General features: G+C 42.5%; 1 protein-coding gene across 2 annotated transcripts in view; it reads right to left on the reverse strand.

Annotated features, from left to right (window-relative positions):
• Positions 1-19162, reverse strand: part of FAM172A (family with sequence similarity 172 member A) — a 445054-nt gene that overhangs the window by 339070 nt on the left and 86822 nt on the right. For both annotated transcript variants that reach the window (XM_038765425.1, XM_038765426.1), the window contains exon 5: positions 8128-8193. In XM_038765425.1, coding sequence (XP_038621353.1) covers positions 8128-8193 — 66 coding nt within the window. The remainder of the gene's footprint in view (positions 1-8127; positions 8194-19162) is intronic.

Below are 19162 nucleotides of genomic sequence, written 5' to 3' on the forward strand. Positions count from 1 at the left end.
TACCTAAATTTAGGGATATTCACACATTTACAGCTAAATTTGACAGACAGTAAGATTCCCTAAGGGCAGGGATTATCTCTTCTAAATAGCTTCTGAATATCTAAATATCTTATATTCTGCTGCACACAATACATGCCCAATAAACACTACTTGTGGGCTGAAAAGAGAAAATATCCCTAAAAGGTACATTAGGAATACAGGGAACATCTTATCTGCAAAAAGCAGTGTGGCTCAGTGGAAAGAGCACGGATTTGGGAGTCAGTGGTCGTGGGTTCTAATCCTGGCTCATCCACTTGTCAGCTGCGTGACTTTAGGCGAGTCACTTAACTTCTCTGGGCCTCAGTTACCTCATCTGTAAAATGAGGATCAAGACTGGGAGCCCCAAGTGGGACAACCTGTTCACCTTGTATCTATCCCAGCACTTAGAACCATGCTTGACACATAATAAGTGCTTAAAAAACACCATCATTATTATTAAGCGCTTAGTACAGTGCTCTGCACACAGTTAGCGCTCAATAAATATGATTGATTGATTGATTGATTGATTGAAAAAACACAACAAAATTATCATGGAAATATGGTGAATAATTTCCATTAGAACCAAAGCCACCCAGAAGACTAACTTCTTGATACAAAACTGGCTCCGCCACATGTCTGCTGTGTGACCTTGGACAAGTCACTTAAGAATAACAATAATAATGATAGCATTTATTAAGCGCTACTATGTGCAATGCACTGTTCTAAGCGCTGGGGAGGTTACAAGGTGATCAGGTTGTCTCACGGGGGGCTCACAGACTTAATCCCCATTTTCCAGATGAGGTAACTGAGGCCCAGAGAAGTTATGTGACTTGCCCAAAGTGTGCTTTGCACACAGCAAGCGCTTAACAATTGCCATTATTATTATTATTATTCATTCAATCGTATTTATTGAGCTCTTATTATTTGCAAAGCACTGTGACAATGAGGTGACAATTGGCATACCTAAAGCAGAGGTGAAAGATATAAAAAATAGTCTGAAATTAACATCGTCTTTCCCTCTGGAAGCAGAATTGGAACAAATACATATATATTTGTCAATCAATCAATCGTATTTACTGAGCGCTTACTGTGTGCAGAGCACTGTACTAAGCGCTTGGGAAGTACAAGTTGGCAACACATAGAGACAGTGAACAAAACCAAACATACTAACAAAATAAAATGAATAGAATAGATGTGTACAAGTAAAATAAATAAATAAATAGAGTAATAAATATGTACAAACATATATACATATATACAGGTCCTTCATAATAAAAATTATTATTATTATTATGGCACTGTACTAAGAATAAGGTTGGACACGGTGTTGGTCCCATGTGGGGCCACAACTTAAGAAGGAGGGAGTAGGACTTAATCCCCAGATGAGGGAACTGAGGCCAAGAGAGATAAGTGATTTGTCCTAGGAAACACTGCACACAAATGGTAAAGCCAGAATTCGAATGCAGGTTCTCTGTCTTCAAGACCCCAGCTCTGCCCATGTTGCTTCTCAGACAGCCTCCCAGGTGGAAAAACGAACTTGGGATGCATTTGTAGCTAAACAAATCCATCAAACCACTGAAAATATAGGGGGGCTCAAACAAATTTGTAAAGGAACAAAATAATAGAACCTAACTACAACCCACCCACAGGACTAGAAAGTGGCATAAAATAGATTTCTCACCTTTCCCTTCCAAAAGGACAAAAGAAAGGCCAAAATGTAAGCCGTGGCACTGCTGTCCTGAAGGAAGCCTATACTTATACATTTTTTGAGATGAAATGTCTAGCCTAAAATATGACCTCCTTTGGGGGATTTTGGCTTCTGAATTCTGAATTCCCTTCTCTCACTTTTGGCACAAGTCTTGGTGACACAGCCCCTAGTTTTTCACTCTTATGCAACTAGGTTTTGTAATCCGGATTAATCAATGCAAAACTGAAATAGGGTTCACAATTTTGGGAACCTGGCTCCTATTTCAGTCTTGACAATAAACTATTACAAAAAGAAGATCAAACAAGAAGATGCCCATGTCAGACAGATTAAATTCATTAAAAGGAAGAACAATTAAAAGTTTAATTAAATGAATTGTGGGTTTTATAGAAAAGTTCTTTGGCATATTTGGCCGTGCTTGACATTCTTCCTTTCCTTTTAATTTGGCTCTCTGAATAATAAACGTGGTTATAAGTGATCTAAGCGCTTAGTACAATGCTCTGCACACAGTAAGCGCTCAATAAACACGATTGATTGATCTAGTTCTCACACATTAAGATTAGTTCTTCATTTCAAAGAGTGAAATATATGGAATTTTTTTAAAAAAACGAGAACTCTATTCTCTTACTTCCTCAGTCTAATTAAACTTATGAAATTTTTTTCAGGCAAATTAGTCTTCAAACAGTGGTAATTTATTAAACGAAGGTTTCGCTAAAGAAGGACCATAAAGGTCACTCCCATGCACAACCTCATATTATTGACAAATCAACTTCAAATAGCATTGAGTTCTAAATTACACTGCCCAGAGAAGCTGTGGCTACTAAGAACTGTCAATTTGGGATGAGCTACTGAAAAGTGGTTCTCTTTCATCTAAACATGATTTAATACACCGAGCGGGGCTTTGTAGTCAAGTTATTTTAATTAACTAGTTTATAGATCTAAATTAATACAAAAGGCACTTGGAATAACATTAACGGAAATTCCCACATGAAAAGCAAATGAAATGGTTTAAATACGATCGAATGAATGAGGTGACTCCGATACTCCCAAATCCACATTGATTTTCAACCCAATTGCAATCTATTCGGTAGTAGTAGCTATTGTGATTTTTTGAATTGTATTTGTTAAGTGCTTACTACGTGCCAAGCACTGTGCGAAGATGCCAGTATCAGGTACACAGTCCACGTCCCATGTAGGGTTCAAAGTCTTAATCCCCATTTTACAGATGAGGTATCTGAGGCACAGAGAAGTTAAGTGGCTTGTCCGAATTCCAGTGGCGGAGTCGGGATTAGAAACCCAGGTCCTCTGATGTCTTGGCCCGTGCTCTTTCCACTAGGCCATGCTCCTTCTCAATTTGTAATAACTTACGTATTTAACTGGTCATGCAAACTTCAAAGGTTCCATGAATGATCAATTCTTTCACTTCTGAAAAATCCATACCGTGGGAGATGTCACAACAAATTGCAATTCAGTGGACTGCACTTTGTTTCTAAACGGTAACTCTAGATTTACTGGGTTTTTGTAGGTATGCTTCGATCAGCATCAAAACACACCAGAAAAGTATGCCCATTAGCCCAGTGGCAATAGCCCAATTGTCAGCTGTGTGACTTTGGGCAAGTCACTTAACTTCTCTGTGCTTTAGTGACCTCATCTGTAAAATGGGGATTAAGACTGGGAGCCTCCGGTGGGACAACCTGATCACTTTGTAACCTCCTCAGTGCTTAGAACAGTGCTTTGCATTCATTCATTCATTCAATAGTATTTATTGAGCGCTTACTGAGTGCAGAGCACTGTACTAAGCGCCTGGGAAGTACAAGTTTGCACATAGTAAGAGCTTAATAAATTCTATTTAAAATAAAAATACTCTACACTACCTATCAGGGGACCAGGTTCAGTATCCAGCCCCTGATCTCTCTTACGTCCCGAGCCAGCAGGGCCTGAAAATGGAGCCCAAGTGCTGTCATTCAGTCCCTGTGGTGGGTGGCAGAGGACCTCGCTCTACTAACAGCGATGCCTGGTGAATATTTCAGTAGAAATGAGAGATTACAAGGACTCTGAAAGCCCACCCTTAATGGAGGACATGGTCATCAAAATGGGCTGGGAAAAAAATGAAGGGTACACGATTGGAAGACGGAGGAAGAAATGCTCTAATGTAGTCGCACAGATTTCTCGGTGTGTGCTCTGCACACAGTTAAGCGCTCAATAAATATGATTGATGATGATTAATCAAGATGTTTTTCTGACTTTAAGCTTCAAGTTTTGTTTCCCCAATGATCTTATTTTAAAAAATGACTTTTAATTGCATGTGATTTCAAGGAAAAAATGGATCTTAGGGAAGGAGACTGTGGCTGAACAGGTTCAAAAATATCACTTCTAAGTTGCATCTAACAAAAGTCATCATTCATTCATTCAATTGTATTTACTGAGTGCTTACCGTGTGCAGAGCACTGGACTAAGCGCTTGGGAAGTACAAGTCAGCAACATATAGAGACGGTCCCTACCCAACAACGGGCTCACAGTCTTGAAGGGGGAGACAGACAACAAAACAAAACATGTAGACAGGTGTAAAAAATGTGGAACGCTTCACAAATTATCACTATAAATGGGTGTATACACACTCTCACCCACCCTTTTATCCATTACAGAAACTCCCCAAAGCCACTGCTAGGATTTCAGGTCAATGGGGGTAAGGCATTTAACCATAATTTTCTTGAAATATTGAGGGATAATTAAAGGAAATAGAATGTAATTAACCAACTTAAAATTCGGAAGGGGTCACATTTCTATTTCCTAAGAAAGTGACCCAGGACCCATTCTAAGGAATTAGATAGAATATTTATCATTTGCTTAGAACAGAATAGGATAAGCTCAGGAGGTTAATGGAATTTAGGGGAATCAATATAAAGAGGGTAAATATCGAGGGTTTTGATTTATCTATGAAAAGAGTAAAATTTTTGGTTAACTTAAACTGTGAATAGTACCGTGAATAGGTCACATAATACAGCTTTATATTTTTGAACTTCTAAGTTTTCATCAATTCCTGGACAATCCCATAGTGTTTACCAAATTATGTCTGAATAAAATTATCTATGCTAAAATTTGGAGCTTTATGAAAAGATAAATTCAGGCCAATCAAAACCAAAAATTAAAGTAAAAGATTAAATGGCCTGGAAGAAGGGACACAGATTAATCACACACAAACTCAATCATTTAATATACCTTCTCATTTCTATATTGAAGGGAATTTTTATTATTTGCCAGTTTGTATTTTAATCTCAAAAACACAATAAATACAGAGCAGAAATTCTCAACCTTTGGTCCGGGAAAACAATAACGTGCAAATATTTCAGAAAAGCGTTCTCCCGAAGGCAAGAAGAAGAAATGCGGAGCTCTACGTAGTACAGAACAAGAAGACTGAATGTGGCAAAGAAAACACTGAGAAAAATGTAGAAAAGGGAAAATGAAATAAGAAATGGTTGCAAGGCAGAAAAAATTTCTTTCGTCTATATGCGTAGGAAGAGAATAGATGGGTTCCTGATTTGTGGAATTTTCTGCAAGTGAACATGCAGAAAGTTATGCCCGTGACACAAAAAGCAATAGAGAAAAAGGTGCAAATGGTAAGGCTCCCATTCGGCCATATGTTACGCTGGGGCTCATCAATTTTAAAAGGCTGAGGATTCATGCATTACAAAGAAAAATGAGTAAAATATAAAATAGCATTCTAGATTGTAAGCTCCTGGTTGACAGGGAACATGCCCACCAACTGTGTTGCTTGCATTCTCCCAAGTGCTTAGTACAGTGCTCTGCACACACTAAGCGCTCAATGAATTCCACTGAATGACGGACTGAAGATGCCATTTTTCTAAAACAGTACATGATCCATAAATTTAAAGAAGGTGAATTATAATCATAATAATAGTAATAATTGTGGTATTAAGCGCTCACTATGTGCCAGGCACTGTAATAAGCACTGGGGTGGATACGAGCAAATCGGACTGGGCATGTTTCCTGTCCCCCACAAGAGGCTCACAGTCTTAATCCCCATTTTACGGATGAGGGAACTCAGGCACAGAGAAGTGCAATGACTTGCCCAGGGTCACACAGCAGACAAGAGGCAGAACTCGGGTCCTTTTGATTCCCAGGCCTGTGTTCTATCTACTAGGCCCCGCTGCTTCTCAATGCGCTTCTCAGTTCTATGAGGGAACTGAAGGTGAATAATAATAATCATAATAATCATAATAATAATAATAACAATTGTGGTAGTAAGCGCTTACAACGTGCCAGGCACTATACTAAGCACTGGGGTGGATACGAGCAAATCAGGTTGGGAACGTTTCCTGTCCCCCACAAGAGGTTCACAGTCTTAATCTCCATTTTACAGATGAGGGAACTCAGGCACAGAGAAGTGAAATGACTTGCCCAGGGTCACACAGCAGACAAGAGGCAGAACTCGGGTCCTTTTGATTCCCAGGCCTGTGTTCTATCTACTAGGCCATGCTGCTTCTCAATGTGCTTCTCAGTTCTATGAGGGAACTGAAGGTGAATAATAATAATAATAATAACAATAATAATTGTGGTAGTAAGCGCTTACTATGTGCCAGGCACTATACTAAGCACTGGGGTGGATATGAGCAAATTGGGTTGGACACGTTTCCTGTCCCCCACAAGAGGCTCACAGTCTTAATCCCCATTTTACGGATGAGGGAACTCAGGCACAGAGAAGTGAAATGACTTGCCCAGGGTCACACAGCAGACAAGAGGCAGAACTCGAGTCCTTTTGATTCCCAGGCCTGTGTTCTATCTACTAGGCCATGCTGCTTCTCAATGTGCTTCTCAGTTCTATGAAGGAACTGAAGGTGAATAATAATAATAATAATAATAGTAATAATTGTGGTAGTAAGCGCTTACTACGTGCCAGGCACTATACTAAACACTGGGGTGGATATGAGCAAATCGGGTTGGACACGTTTCCTGTCCCCCACAAGAGGTTCACAGTCTCAATCCCCATTTTATGGATGAGGGAACTCAGGCAAAGTGAAGTGAAATGACTTGCCCAGGGTCACACAGCAGACAAGAGGCAGAACTCGAGTCCTTTTGATTCCCAGGCCTGTGTTCTATCTACGAGGCCACGCTGCTTCTCAATGAGCTTCTCAGTTCTATGAGGGAACTGAAGGTGAATTATAATAATAATAATAGTAATAATTGTGGTATTAAGCGCTTACTATGTGCCAGGCACTGTACTAAGCACTGGGGTGGATACGAGCAAATCGGACTGGGCATGTTTCCTGTCCCCCACAAGAGGCTCACAGTCTTAATCCCCATTTTACGGATGAGGGGACTCAGACACACAGAAGTGAAATGACTTGCCCAGGGTCACACAGCAGACAAGAGGCAGAACTCAGGTCCTTTTGATTCCCAGGCCTGTGTTCTATCTACTAGGCCACGCTGCTTCTCAATGCGCTTCTCAGTTCTATGAGGGAACTGAAGGTGAATTATAACAATAATAATAATAGTAATAATTGTGGTATTAAGTGCTTACTATGTGCCAGGCACTGTACTAAGCACTGGGGTGGATACGAGCAAATCGGGTTGGGCACGTTTCTTGTCCCCCACAAGAGGCTCAGAGTCTTAATCCCCATTTTACAGATGAGGGAACTCAGGCACAGAGAAGTGAAATGACTTGCCCAGGGTCACACAGCAGACAAGAGGCAGAACTCGGGTCCTTTTGATTCCCAGGTTTGTGTTCTATCTACTAGGCCACGCTGCTTCTCAATGTGCTTCTCAGTTCTATGAGGGAACTGAAGGTGAATAATAATAATAATAATAATAATAATAATAATAATAATAATTGTGGTATTAAGCGCTCACTATGTGCCAGGCACTGTACTAACCACTGGGGTGGATACGAGCAAATCGGACTGGGAACGTTTCCTGTCCCCCACAAGAGGCTCACAGTCTTAATCCCCATTTTACGGATGAGGGAATTCAGGCACAGAGAAGTGCAATGACTTGCCCAGGGTCACACAGCAGACAAGCGGCAGAACTCGGGTCCTTTAGACTTCCAGGCCTGTGTTCTACCCGCTAGGCCATGCTGCTTCTCAATGTGTATAGATATGCTTAAAAATACCTAAAGGACTTGCCCTGAATTATTAATGAAAGAACGAGGAAAGACAACAGTGCTTGAAACTAAAATTCTAGCAATTAAAATAAAGAGAGTTTATTCTTAAATAAGAATTGCAATATCCAAACACAGTAAACCAGATTCAACTTACTGGGAGAGAGATCTTTTTCAAACTGCATTCCTTTTCCAGGAGCTCAGAAACTAAAATTCTAGCAATTAAAAGAGAGTTTACTCTTAAATAAGAATCGCACGATCCAAACACAATGAACCAGATTCAACTTACTGGGAGAGAGATCTTTTTCAAACTGCAGTCCTTTTCCAGGAGCTCATACACATATTTTGTGATTATCTGGAAGAGCAAAAACAACAAAAACAAAACACAAACGCATGAACGAACACGCACTTCTATTTTAGAACATTCATTTGCCCCATTAAACCAAGTTCATGCAAACTTTATGATAACATACATACTAAGGTCTGCCTGCCTGTCTACCCCCCTAGACTGTAAACCTATTACGGGCAGGGAACGTGTCTGCTAATTCTGCTATATTGTACTCTTCCAAGCAATTAGTTCAGTGTTCTTCTGCACATCGTAAGCGCTCAGTAGGTACAACTGATTGATGATTGATGACACGTCGTTTACTTATTCTGAATAGCAGAAATTTAGACTTTTCACTGGGTCGCTCCCCTCCCATCACAACTGATTGATGATTGATGACAAGTCGTTTACTTATTCTGAATAGCAGAAATTTAGACTGTTCTTCACTGGGTCGCTCCCCTCCCATCACCGTGTCCTCCCTGTCTTTCCCGTTACTGTAGACAATATCACTATCCTCCCTATCTCACAAGCTGGGCGTTATCCTCAACTCATCTCTCTCATACAACCCACATATGCAATCTGTCACCAAATCCGGTTGGTTCAGCTTTCACAGCAGCACTAAAATCTGCCCTTTCCTCAACCCAAACTGCTACTACTCTGATCCAAGAACTCATCCTATCCCGCCTTGACGACATTTTCTGCCTCCTCGCTGACTTCCCTGTTTCCTGTCTCTTCCCCACTGCACTCCGCACTTCACTCTGCTACTCGGGAGTCATTTTTATCTAAAAAAAAAAGCGTTCAGTCCATGTCTCTCCATTCCTCAAGATCCTACAGTGGCTGTCCATCAGACAACAACTCCTTACCACTGACTTTAAAGGACTCAATCAGCTTGTCCCCTATTTCACCTCAATGATCGACGACAACCCACCTGGCATCATTTGATCCTCTATTACCAGTTTGATCTCTGAGCCTTGATCTTGTCTATCAAGCTGCCAGACCTTGCCCAAATCTTCCCTCTAGCTTGGAAACCCCCCACCCTAATAATAATAATAATAATTTTCAATTTTGCTCATCCAAAACCATATGATTTTAAAGTAATCTCTCACGTATCCTAGACTATGTTATAGGTTAAAATGATTAAAAAGTTTTCGCAAGATGTGCTTTTTTAGACATGACATAGTTTACAATATGAGCATGAAAGTATATCAAATAATTGCCTGGAATAATAATAATAATAATGGTATTTGTTAAGCGCTTACTATGTGCTAAGCACTGTTCTGAGAGCCGGGGAGGTTACAAGGTGATCAGGTTGTCCCCCGGGGGGAATCACAGTTTTAATCCCCATTTTCCAGATGAGGGAACTGAGGCCCAGAGAAGTGAAGTGACTTGCCCAAAGTCACCCAGCTGACAGTTGGCAGAGCCGGGATTTGAACCCATGACCGCTGACTCCAAAGCCCGGGCTCTTTCCACTGAGCCACGCTGCTTCGCCTATTTTCAGAGAAACGGTAATGCCAACTAACTTCCTTCCATGCAGGGCCGGGTCAGCTTTTCTTCTTCTAATTAATAATAATGATTATTATTATGATCGTAGCATTTGTTAGGTGCTTACTATGTGCCAGGCACTGTACTAAACGCTGGGATAGATACAAGCAAATCGGGTTGGACACAGTCCCTGTCACCTCAATCCCATGTACCCCTGAAGCCGGACCCCCCATGAGGACGGCGGGGTGGGGGAGAGGAACAGCTGCAAAGGACCTTCTTCTAGTTCTTAATAATAATAATAATAATAATAATAGCATTTATTAAGCGCTTACTATGTGCAAAGCACTGTTCTAAGCACTGGGGAGGTTACAAGGTGATCAGGTCTTCTTCTTCTTCTTCGACAGTCTTCTAGACTGTGAGCCCGCCTTCTAGACTGTGAGCCTGCTGTTGGGTACGGACCGTCTCTATATGTTGCCAAGTTGGACTTCCCAAGCGCTCAGTACAGTGCTCTGCACACAGTAAGCGCTCAATAAATATGATTGATTGATTGATTGATTGACCACGACGGGTGAGCGGAGGTGGAGGGGATCGTGGGAGCCGGATTCCGGATGAGTTGAAGGGCAGGGCCACGATGGAGGGCCCCTTCGCAGAGGAGCAGGGCGGCTTAGTGGATAGAGCTCGGGCCTGGGACTTGGAAGGACCTGGGTTCTAATCCCGCCTCTGCCACATCTCCGGACTATTTGTTCTGGCGGCTTGACGCCTGTCCACATGTTTTGTTGTCTGTCTGCCCCCTTCTAGACTGTGAGCCCGCTGTTGGGTAGGGACCATCTCTAGATGTTGCCAACTTGGACTTCCCAAGCGCTTAGTACAGTGCTCTGCACACAGTAAGCGCTCAACAAATACGAATGAATGAATGAACATGGGGCTCACATTTTACAGATGAGGGAACTGAGGCCCAGAGAAGTAAAGTGACTTGCCCAAGGTCACACAGCAGAGACTGTGAGCCCACTGTTGGGTAAGGACCGTCTCTATATGCTGCCGACTTGTACTTCCCAAGCGCTTAGTACAGTGCTCTGCCCACAGTAAGCGCTCAATAAATACAAATGAGTGAATGAACGTGGGGCTCACAGTCTCAATCCCCATTTTACAGATGAGGGAACTGAGGCCCAGAGAAGTAAAGTGACTTGCCCAAGGTCACACAGCAGAGACTGTGAGCCCGTTGTTGGGTAGGGACCGTCTCTGCATGTTGCCGACTTCTACTTCCCAAGCACTTGGTACAGTGCTCTGCACACAGTAAGCGCTCAATAAATACCAATGAGTGAATCAATCAATCAATCAATCGTATTTATTGAGCGCTTACTGTGTGCAAAGCACCGTACTAAGCGCTTGGGAAGTACAAGTTGGTAACATATAGAGACAGTCCCTACCCAACAGTGGGCTCACAGTCTAAAAGTGGGGAGGGACCGTCTCTAGATGTTGCCGACTTGTACTGCCCAAGCGCTTCGTACAGTGCTCTGCACACAGTAAGCGCTCAATAAATACGATTGAATGAATGAAGTGGCAGAGTCAGGATTAGAACCCATAACCTTCAGACACCCAGGCCGGAACTCCTTCTCCCCTTGGCTATGCACATAAATTCTGTGGGGCTGGGAGGGGAGATGAATTGAGGGAGTGAGTCAGGGCGATGGGCCGCGACTCTCCCCGCCTTCAAAGCCTTATTAAGGTCACATCTCCTCCAAGAGGACTTTTCCAACTAAGCTCCCTCTTCCCTGACTCCCTCTATGCACTTGGAATTCACCCCACTCTCACTCCCACAGCACCTACGTACGTGTCTACATTTAATTTATTTATATTCGGCACCTAAGTGCTCAATGAATATCCCCGATCGATTGAATGGCCTGGGATTTCACCGACGACTACCTTGTGAACAATTACGTGTCACAAAACGAAGGATTAGTACGCTATTCGGTGTATGCAAGAGAATTCCTTTTGCAAACAGATGTCGCCAAGGCATTTTTGTTTAAGCAAAGCTCCTGGAACTCCCTTTTCCCTGCAGTTTACTTTCATGACTTTCACCCGATGAAGATCACCTATAACCTTCAGGGTGAATTGCATATCATCTCTTCTCACTTAGTGGAGGAGACAAATCGGAGTATGAAACAGGGAAGAAAAGTTAGAGGAGACAAATCGGAGTGTGAAACAGGGAAGAAAAGTTGACCTGACTCGAAGTTGGTCTGCATTACCATTTCTCTGAAAATGGGGATTTCAGGCAATCATTTGATATGCTTTCATGCTCGTACTGTAAAATGTGTCTCATCTATGTCTAAAAAGCACATCTATATATTGAGAAAGGTTTTTAGTCATTTTAACCTATAACATAGTCTAGGATACCTGAGGATTCTTTGAAAATAATATTGTATTGGATGAGCAAAACTGAAAATTATACTTTAAATGGTGGAAGGGATTATTTTCAAAATTACCCATATTCCTGAAAACTCCTAGTCAGCGTCCCTTCAAGAGTAGACTATTTGTCTGAATTAATTTTATTTTAGACTGTGAGCCCACTGTTGGGTAGGGACTGTCTCTATATGTTGCCAATTTGTACTTCCCAAGCGCTTAGTACAGTGCTCTGCACATGGTAAGTGCTCAATAAATACGATTGATGATGATTTGCATAATCTTGCAGAGTTTGAGCTCATCAGAGTCCCATTTGAGGGCTGATCCTTTCTTTTCCGCTTCACCACTCCTCCAGGTCTGCAACTCTTCTCTGAAGAGCTGGATGCAGATAGGTTCATCAAAGATGTCTATGCTCAGATTTAACCTATAACATAGTCTAGGATACCTGAGGATTATTCGAAAATAATATCGCATTGGATGAGCAAAACTGAAAATTATACTATAAATGGTGGAAGGGATTATTTTCAAAATTACCCGTATCCCTGAATCAAAACTCCTAGTCGGCGTCCCTTCAAGAGTAGACTATCTGTCTGAATTAATTTTATTTGCATAATCTTGCAGAGTTTGAGCTTATCAGAGTCCCATTTGAGGGCTGATCCTTTCTTTTCCGCTTCACCACTCCAAATCTACAACTCTTCTCTGAAGAGCTGGATGCAGATAGGTTCATCAAAGATGTCTATGCTCAGATTTAACCTATAACATAGTCTAGGATACTTGAGGATTATTTGAAAATAATATCGTATTGGATGAGCAAAACTGAAAATTATACTTTAAATGGTGGAAGGGATTATTTTCAAAATTACCCATATTACTGAATCAAAACTCCTAGTCGGCGTCCCTTCAAGAGTAGACTATCTGAATTAATTTTATTTGCATAATCTTGCAAAGTTTGAGCTCGAGTCCCATCTGAGGGCCGATCCTTTCTTTTCCGCTTCACCACTCCTCCAAATCTGCAACTCTTCTCTGAAGAGCTGGATGCAGATAGGTTCATCAAAGATCTCTATGCTCAGATTTAACCTATAACATAATCTATGATACCTGAGGATTATTTGAAAATAATATCATATTGGATGAGCAAAACTAAAAATTATACTATAAATGGTGGAAGGGATTATTTTCAAAATTACCCGTATCCCTGAATCAAAACTGCTAGTCGGCGTCAAGAGTAGACTACCTGTCTGAATTAATTTTATTTGCATAATCTTGCAGAGTTTGAGCTCCTCAGAGTCCCATTTGAGGGCTGATCCTTCCTTTTCCGCTTCACCACTCCTCCGAATCTGCAACTCTTCTCTGAAGAGCTGGATGCAGATAGGTTCATCAGAGATGTCTATGCTCAGATTTAACCTATAACAGTCTATGATACCTGAGGATTATTTGAAAATAATATCGTACTGGATGAGCAAAACTGAAAATTATACTTTAAAAGGAGGAAGGGATTATTTTCAAAATTACCCATATTACTGAATCAAAACTCCTAGTTGGCGTCCCTTCAAGAGTAGACTATCTGTCTGAATTAATTTTATTTGCATAATCTTGCAGAGTTTGAGCTCATCAGAGTCCCATTTGAGGGCCGATCCTTTCTCTTCCGCTTCACCACTCCTCCAAATCTGCAACTCTTCTCTGAAGAGCTGGATGCAGATAGGTTCATCAAAGATGTCTACGCTCAGATTGAGAATGAAGGGTTTGGGAATAAAGAAAAACAGTCGGGAAGGCGTGAGCTAGGCATCCCACTCTAGGGATACAGATGAGTAAATTGAGTCATATGCCTAGCAATTCAAGGGAATCCGTTTGGAGCAATTTTATTCTCAGATGTCCCATATCCCATTCATGTCTTATACGAACTCCTTCTGGCTATATACACTGCTGCCTTTACAACCTCGCCGCAATTCTATTTTACCCACAAGGATCCTGTTCTTCAGTCCCGGCAATGACTAGGCAATTCCTTCTGCATTAGATTCCCAGCCACTGGTTTCAAGGTAGGGAAGCGGCACGGTCTAGTGGGAAAAGCATCCGCATGGGAGTCAGAGAACCTGGAGTCTAATCCCACCTCCAGCACTTTCCTGCGGCACGGCATCGGACAGGCCACTCAACTTTTCTGTGCTTCCATTTCCTCAGCTGTAAAGCGGGGTTTCAATCCTTGTTCTTCCTCCAACCTAGACTGTGAATCCCATATGGGACAACTTGATCACCTTGTACCCTCCCCAGGACTTAGTACAGTGTTTGGCACATAGTAAGCGCCTAAAAATACCATTAGTAAAGCTCTCCACCAGCTTTACTAAGGGATCTTCTCTCTTCATCTACTAAACACAAGCTCATGATCCTTCCTCCTCTCCAGCTAGATTTCTTACTGTATCTTATGCTCTCGATTCTCCCATTTCCAACGCACTATACTCAGGCCCTCCACACTGTCTGGGGCTTCAATCAATCAATCAATCAATCAATCAATCGTATTTATTGAGCACTTATTGTGTGCAGAGCACTGTACTAAGCGCTTGGGAAGTCCAAGTTGGCAACATATAGAGACGGTCCCTGCCCAACAGTGGGCTCGCAGTCTAGAAGGACCTCCTGTAAACCCACCCCTTCTGGCCTTGCCATCCCATCAGCCATCTTGAGCACTTACACATAAATGATTTCTCCTATACGATCAATCGTATTTATTGAGCGCTTAATAATGACAATAATAATTTTGGTATTTGTTAAGCGCTTACTACTACTACTACTACTACTACTACTACTAATAATAGCATTTATTAAGCACTTACTATGTGCAAAGCACTGTTCTAAGCGCTGGGGAGGATACAAGGTGATCGGGTTGTCCCATGTGGGGCTCACAGTCTTAATCCCCATTTTACAGATGAGGGAACTGAGGCCCAGAGACGTTAAGTGACTTGCCCGAAGTCACACAGCTGACAAGTGGTGGAGGCGGGATTCGAACCCTATATGCAGAGCACTGTACGCATCGCCTGGGAGACTACAATATAACAGAACTGGCAGAAACGTTCCCTGCCCGTACGAGCTTAAAGTCTAGAAGGGGAGACACACATTAACATGAACAAGTGCTTTATAATATATAATTTAAAAATATGTACCTAAGTGCCGTGGGGTTGGGCAGAATATCACGTGGCCAAAGGTCACAGATTGAGGTGCGTGGATGACACAGAAGGGAGTGTGAGCCGGGGAAAGGGGGTTTAATTAGGGAAGGACTTTTGAGTCGGGGAAAGGGGGGTTAATTAGGGAAGGCCTTTTGGAGGAGATGTGAAATTAGCAATAGTTTAAAGGTGGAGGTTGTGGGGGTCTGGCGTATATGGAGGGGGAGGACACGGGAAAGGGTTTGGCAGTGAGATACATGAGAAGGGGGCTAGAGGACTGTGCCGGCTGGGCTGAAGTAGGAGATTAGAGAAGCAGCGTGGCTCAGTGGAAAAAAGCCCAGGCTTTGGAGTCAGAGGTCATGGGTTCAAATCCGGCTCCTCCAATTGTCAGCTGTGTGACTGTGGGCAAGTCACAACTTCTCTGTGCCTCAGGTACCTCATCTGTAAAACGGGGATGAAGACTGTGAGCCCCCCCGTGGGACGACCTGATCACCTTGTATCTTCTCCAGTGCTTAGAACAGTGCTTTGCATATAGTAAGCGCTTAATAAATGCCATCATTATTATTATTATTGGTGAGGTGAGGTAGGGTGGGGCGAGCTGATTAAGTGCTTTAAAGCCAAGGGTCAGGAGATTCTGTGAGATGTGGAGGTGAATGGTAGCCGTCGGAGGTTCTTGAGGAGGGGGACGACAGGAACTGAACGTTTTGGGAGGTAAATGATTCATGCGGCGGAGTGAAGTATGAACTGGAATGGGGAGCAAAAGGAAGAGAGAAGCAGCGTGGCTCAGTGGAAAGAGCCCGGGCTTTGGAGTCAGAAGTCATGGGTTCAAATCCCGGCTCCATCAATTGTCAGCTGTGAGACTGTGGGCAAGTCACTACTTCTCTGTGCCCAGTTACCTCATCTGTAAAACGGAGATGAAGACTGTGAGCCCCCCGTGGGATGACCTGATCACCTTGTATCCTCCCCAGCGCTTAGAACAGTGCTTTGCACATAGTAAGCGCTTAATAAATGCCATCATTATTATTATTATTGGTGAGGTGAGGTAGGGTGGGGCGAGCTGATTAAGTGCTTTAAAGCCAAGGGTCAGGAGATTCTGTGAGATGTGGAGGTGAATGGCAGCCGTCGGAGGTTCTTGAGGAGGGGGACGACAGGAACTGAACGTTTTGGGTGGTAAATGATTCGCGCAGCGGAGTGAAGTATGAACTGGAATGGGGAGCAAAAGGAAGAGAGAAGCAGTGTGGCTCAGTGGAAAGAGCCCGGGCTTTGGAGTCAGAAGTCATGGGTTCAAATCCCGGCTCCGCCACTTGTCTGCTGTGTGACTTGGGGCAAGTCTCTTAACTTCTCTGGGCCTCAGTTACCTCAGTTACCACCTTGTAATAATAATAATAATAATAATAATGGCATTTGTTAAGCGCTTACTATGTGCAAAGCACTGTTCTAAGCGCTGGGGAGGATACAAGGTGATCAGGTTGTCCCACGGGGGGCTCACAGTCTTAACCCCCATTTTACAGATGAGGTAACTGAGGCCCAAAGAAGTGAAGTGGCTTGCCCAAGGTCACACAGCTGACAATTGGCGGAGCTGGGATTTTAACCCATGACCTCTGACTCCCAAGCCTAGGCTCTTTCCATTGAGCCACGCTGCTTCTCTACCTCCCCAGTGCTTAGAACAGTGCTTTGCACGTAGTAAAGCGCTTAATAAATGCCATTATTATTATTATTATTATTATTATTATTATTATTATTATTATTAACAGGAGGCCAGCGAGGAGGCAGGTGCAGTAGTCAAGGCGGGATGGGATAATAATGATGACATTTGTTAAGCGCTTACTATGTGCAAAGCACTGTTCTAAGCGCTGATAAGTGCTTGGATCAGCGTGGTCGCCGTTTGGGTGGAGAGGAAAGAGCAGATTTTAGCAATGTTGTGAAGGTAGAACTGATAAGATTTGGTGACAGATTGAATCATCATCATCATCATCAATCGTATTTATTGAGCACTTACTATGTGCAGAGCACTGTACTAAGCGCTTGGGATAAACACACAATGAAATGTTAGGGAACCTTCTTCACACAACGTGAATCTCTCTAGGGTATAACATATCCACAAGTGGATTAAATGAAGGAAGAAGCAGCGGTTTGCAGGAACGGGGTCTCAGTAAATAATATTAATTATGGTATGTGTTAAGTGCTTACTATGTGCCAAGTATTATACTCGGAGCTGGGAAAGATACGATAGAATCAGGTCAGGAACAATCCCTGTCTCTCATGCGGTTCGCCGTCTAAGGGACAGGAAGAACAGTTATTCATTCCCATTTTACAGGTGAGGAAACTGAGGCCCAGAGAAGTTAAGTGACTTCCCCAAGGTCTCAGAGCAGGGAAGTGAAAAACCTGGGATTAGAGCCCAAGCTGTCTGACTCCCGTGACTGCGTTCTTGACACTAAGTAGGCCTTGCTAAAATCATACAAACGTTCAACTAATACCACAACAGATCACGAATCAAAAACCAGCGCCGGGCGCAATAATTTACCATCTGGACATCTGGCCGGCTCATCGATTAAAAAAATAAAATAAAATTACCACACAACATTACAAAGTTTCATTAGGTGGGAAGTTGCCACACAGCTATTCTGAATGAATTAAATAAAATACCGAGAGCTAATGGCATTTGGGGGAATAGCTTTGGCTTTTGCGGATTTCTATTAAGTTGGTTCCATAATACCTGCCTCCAAAACACTCCCAGCACGGTAATGTTCGTAAAGTCGTGGCTTTTGAGAGCTGCGTATTTTTAGGGGGACTCGGCTGTAAGCAATCCGTTGATTTAAGACATGTTTATCCCTTAAGCAGTGTGTTCAGAGCATGCGCACAGAGTAATTTCACCTTCAGAGCCAAGTAGTTGGTGGTTTGCGGGAACCTGCTGCGGTGTTACGCCAACAGTTAAAAAGTAAAGGCTTTAAAGTCTTAATATTATTAAATTAAATATTATTATTAAATATTATTAAATATTAAATGACGAGCATTTAATAATATCAGAGCCAAAACCACATCACCTGACCTATATATCCATCGATTAATAATATTATTGAGCACTTACTGTGTAGAGAGCACTGTGCTGAGCATTTGAGGGAATACAATGGGATTTTAACCGACACGATCCCCGCTCTGAGATCTCCCTAAGAGGAGGCTGAGCAGGCAAATCAATCAATCAATCAATCAATTGTATTTACTGAGCGCTTACTGTGTGCAGAGCACTGTACTAAGCGCTTGGGAAGTATTATTAAATGATGGGCATTTAATAATATTAGAGTCAAAACCACGTCACCTGACCTATATATCCATCGTTTAATAATATTAATTGAGCACTTACTGTGTAGAGAGCACTGTGCTGAGCATTTGAGGGAATACAATGGGATTTTAACCGACACGATCCCCGCTCTGAGATCTCCCTAAGAGGAGGCTGAGCAGGCAAATCAATCAATCAATCATATTTATTGAGCGCTTACTGTGTGCAGAGCACTGTACTAAGCGCTTGGGAAGTCCAAGTCGGCAACATATAGAGACAGTCCCTACCCAACAGTGGGCTCACAGTCTAAAAGGGGGAGACAGAGAACAAAACCAAACATACTAACAAAATAAAATAAATAGAATAGATATGTACAAGTAAAATAAATACATAAATAGAGTAATAAATATGTACAAACATATATACATATATACAGGTGCTGTGGGGAAAGCATCAGAGAGGAGCAGGAGGGGTGTGGCATCAAGCAGAAGCAGCGTGGCTCAGTGGAAAGAGCCCAGGCTTGGGAGCCAGAGGTCATGGGTTCGAATCCCGGCTCCACCAACTTGTCTGCTGTGTGACTTGGGGCAAGTCACTTAACTTCTCTGGGCCTCAGTTCCCTCATCTGTAAAATGGGGATTAAGACTGTGACCCCCATGTAGGACAACCTGATTACCTTGTATCCCCCCCCAGCGCT

The sequence above is a fragment of the Tachyglossus aculeatus genome, chromosome 23 (assembly GCF_015852505.1).
Source record: "Tachyglossus aculeatus isolate mTacAcu1 chromosome 23, mTacAcu1.pri, whole genome shotgun sequence".
NCBI classification, from domain to species: domain Eukaryota; kingdom Metazoa; phylum Chordata; class Mammalia; order Monotremata; family Tachyglossidae; genus Tachyglossus; species Tachyglossus aculeatus.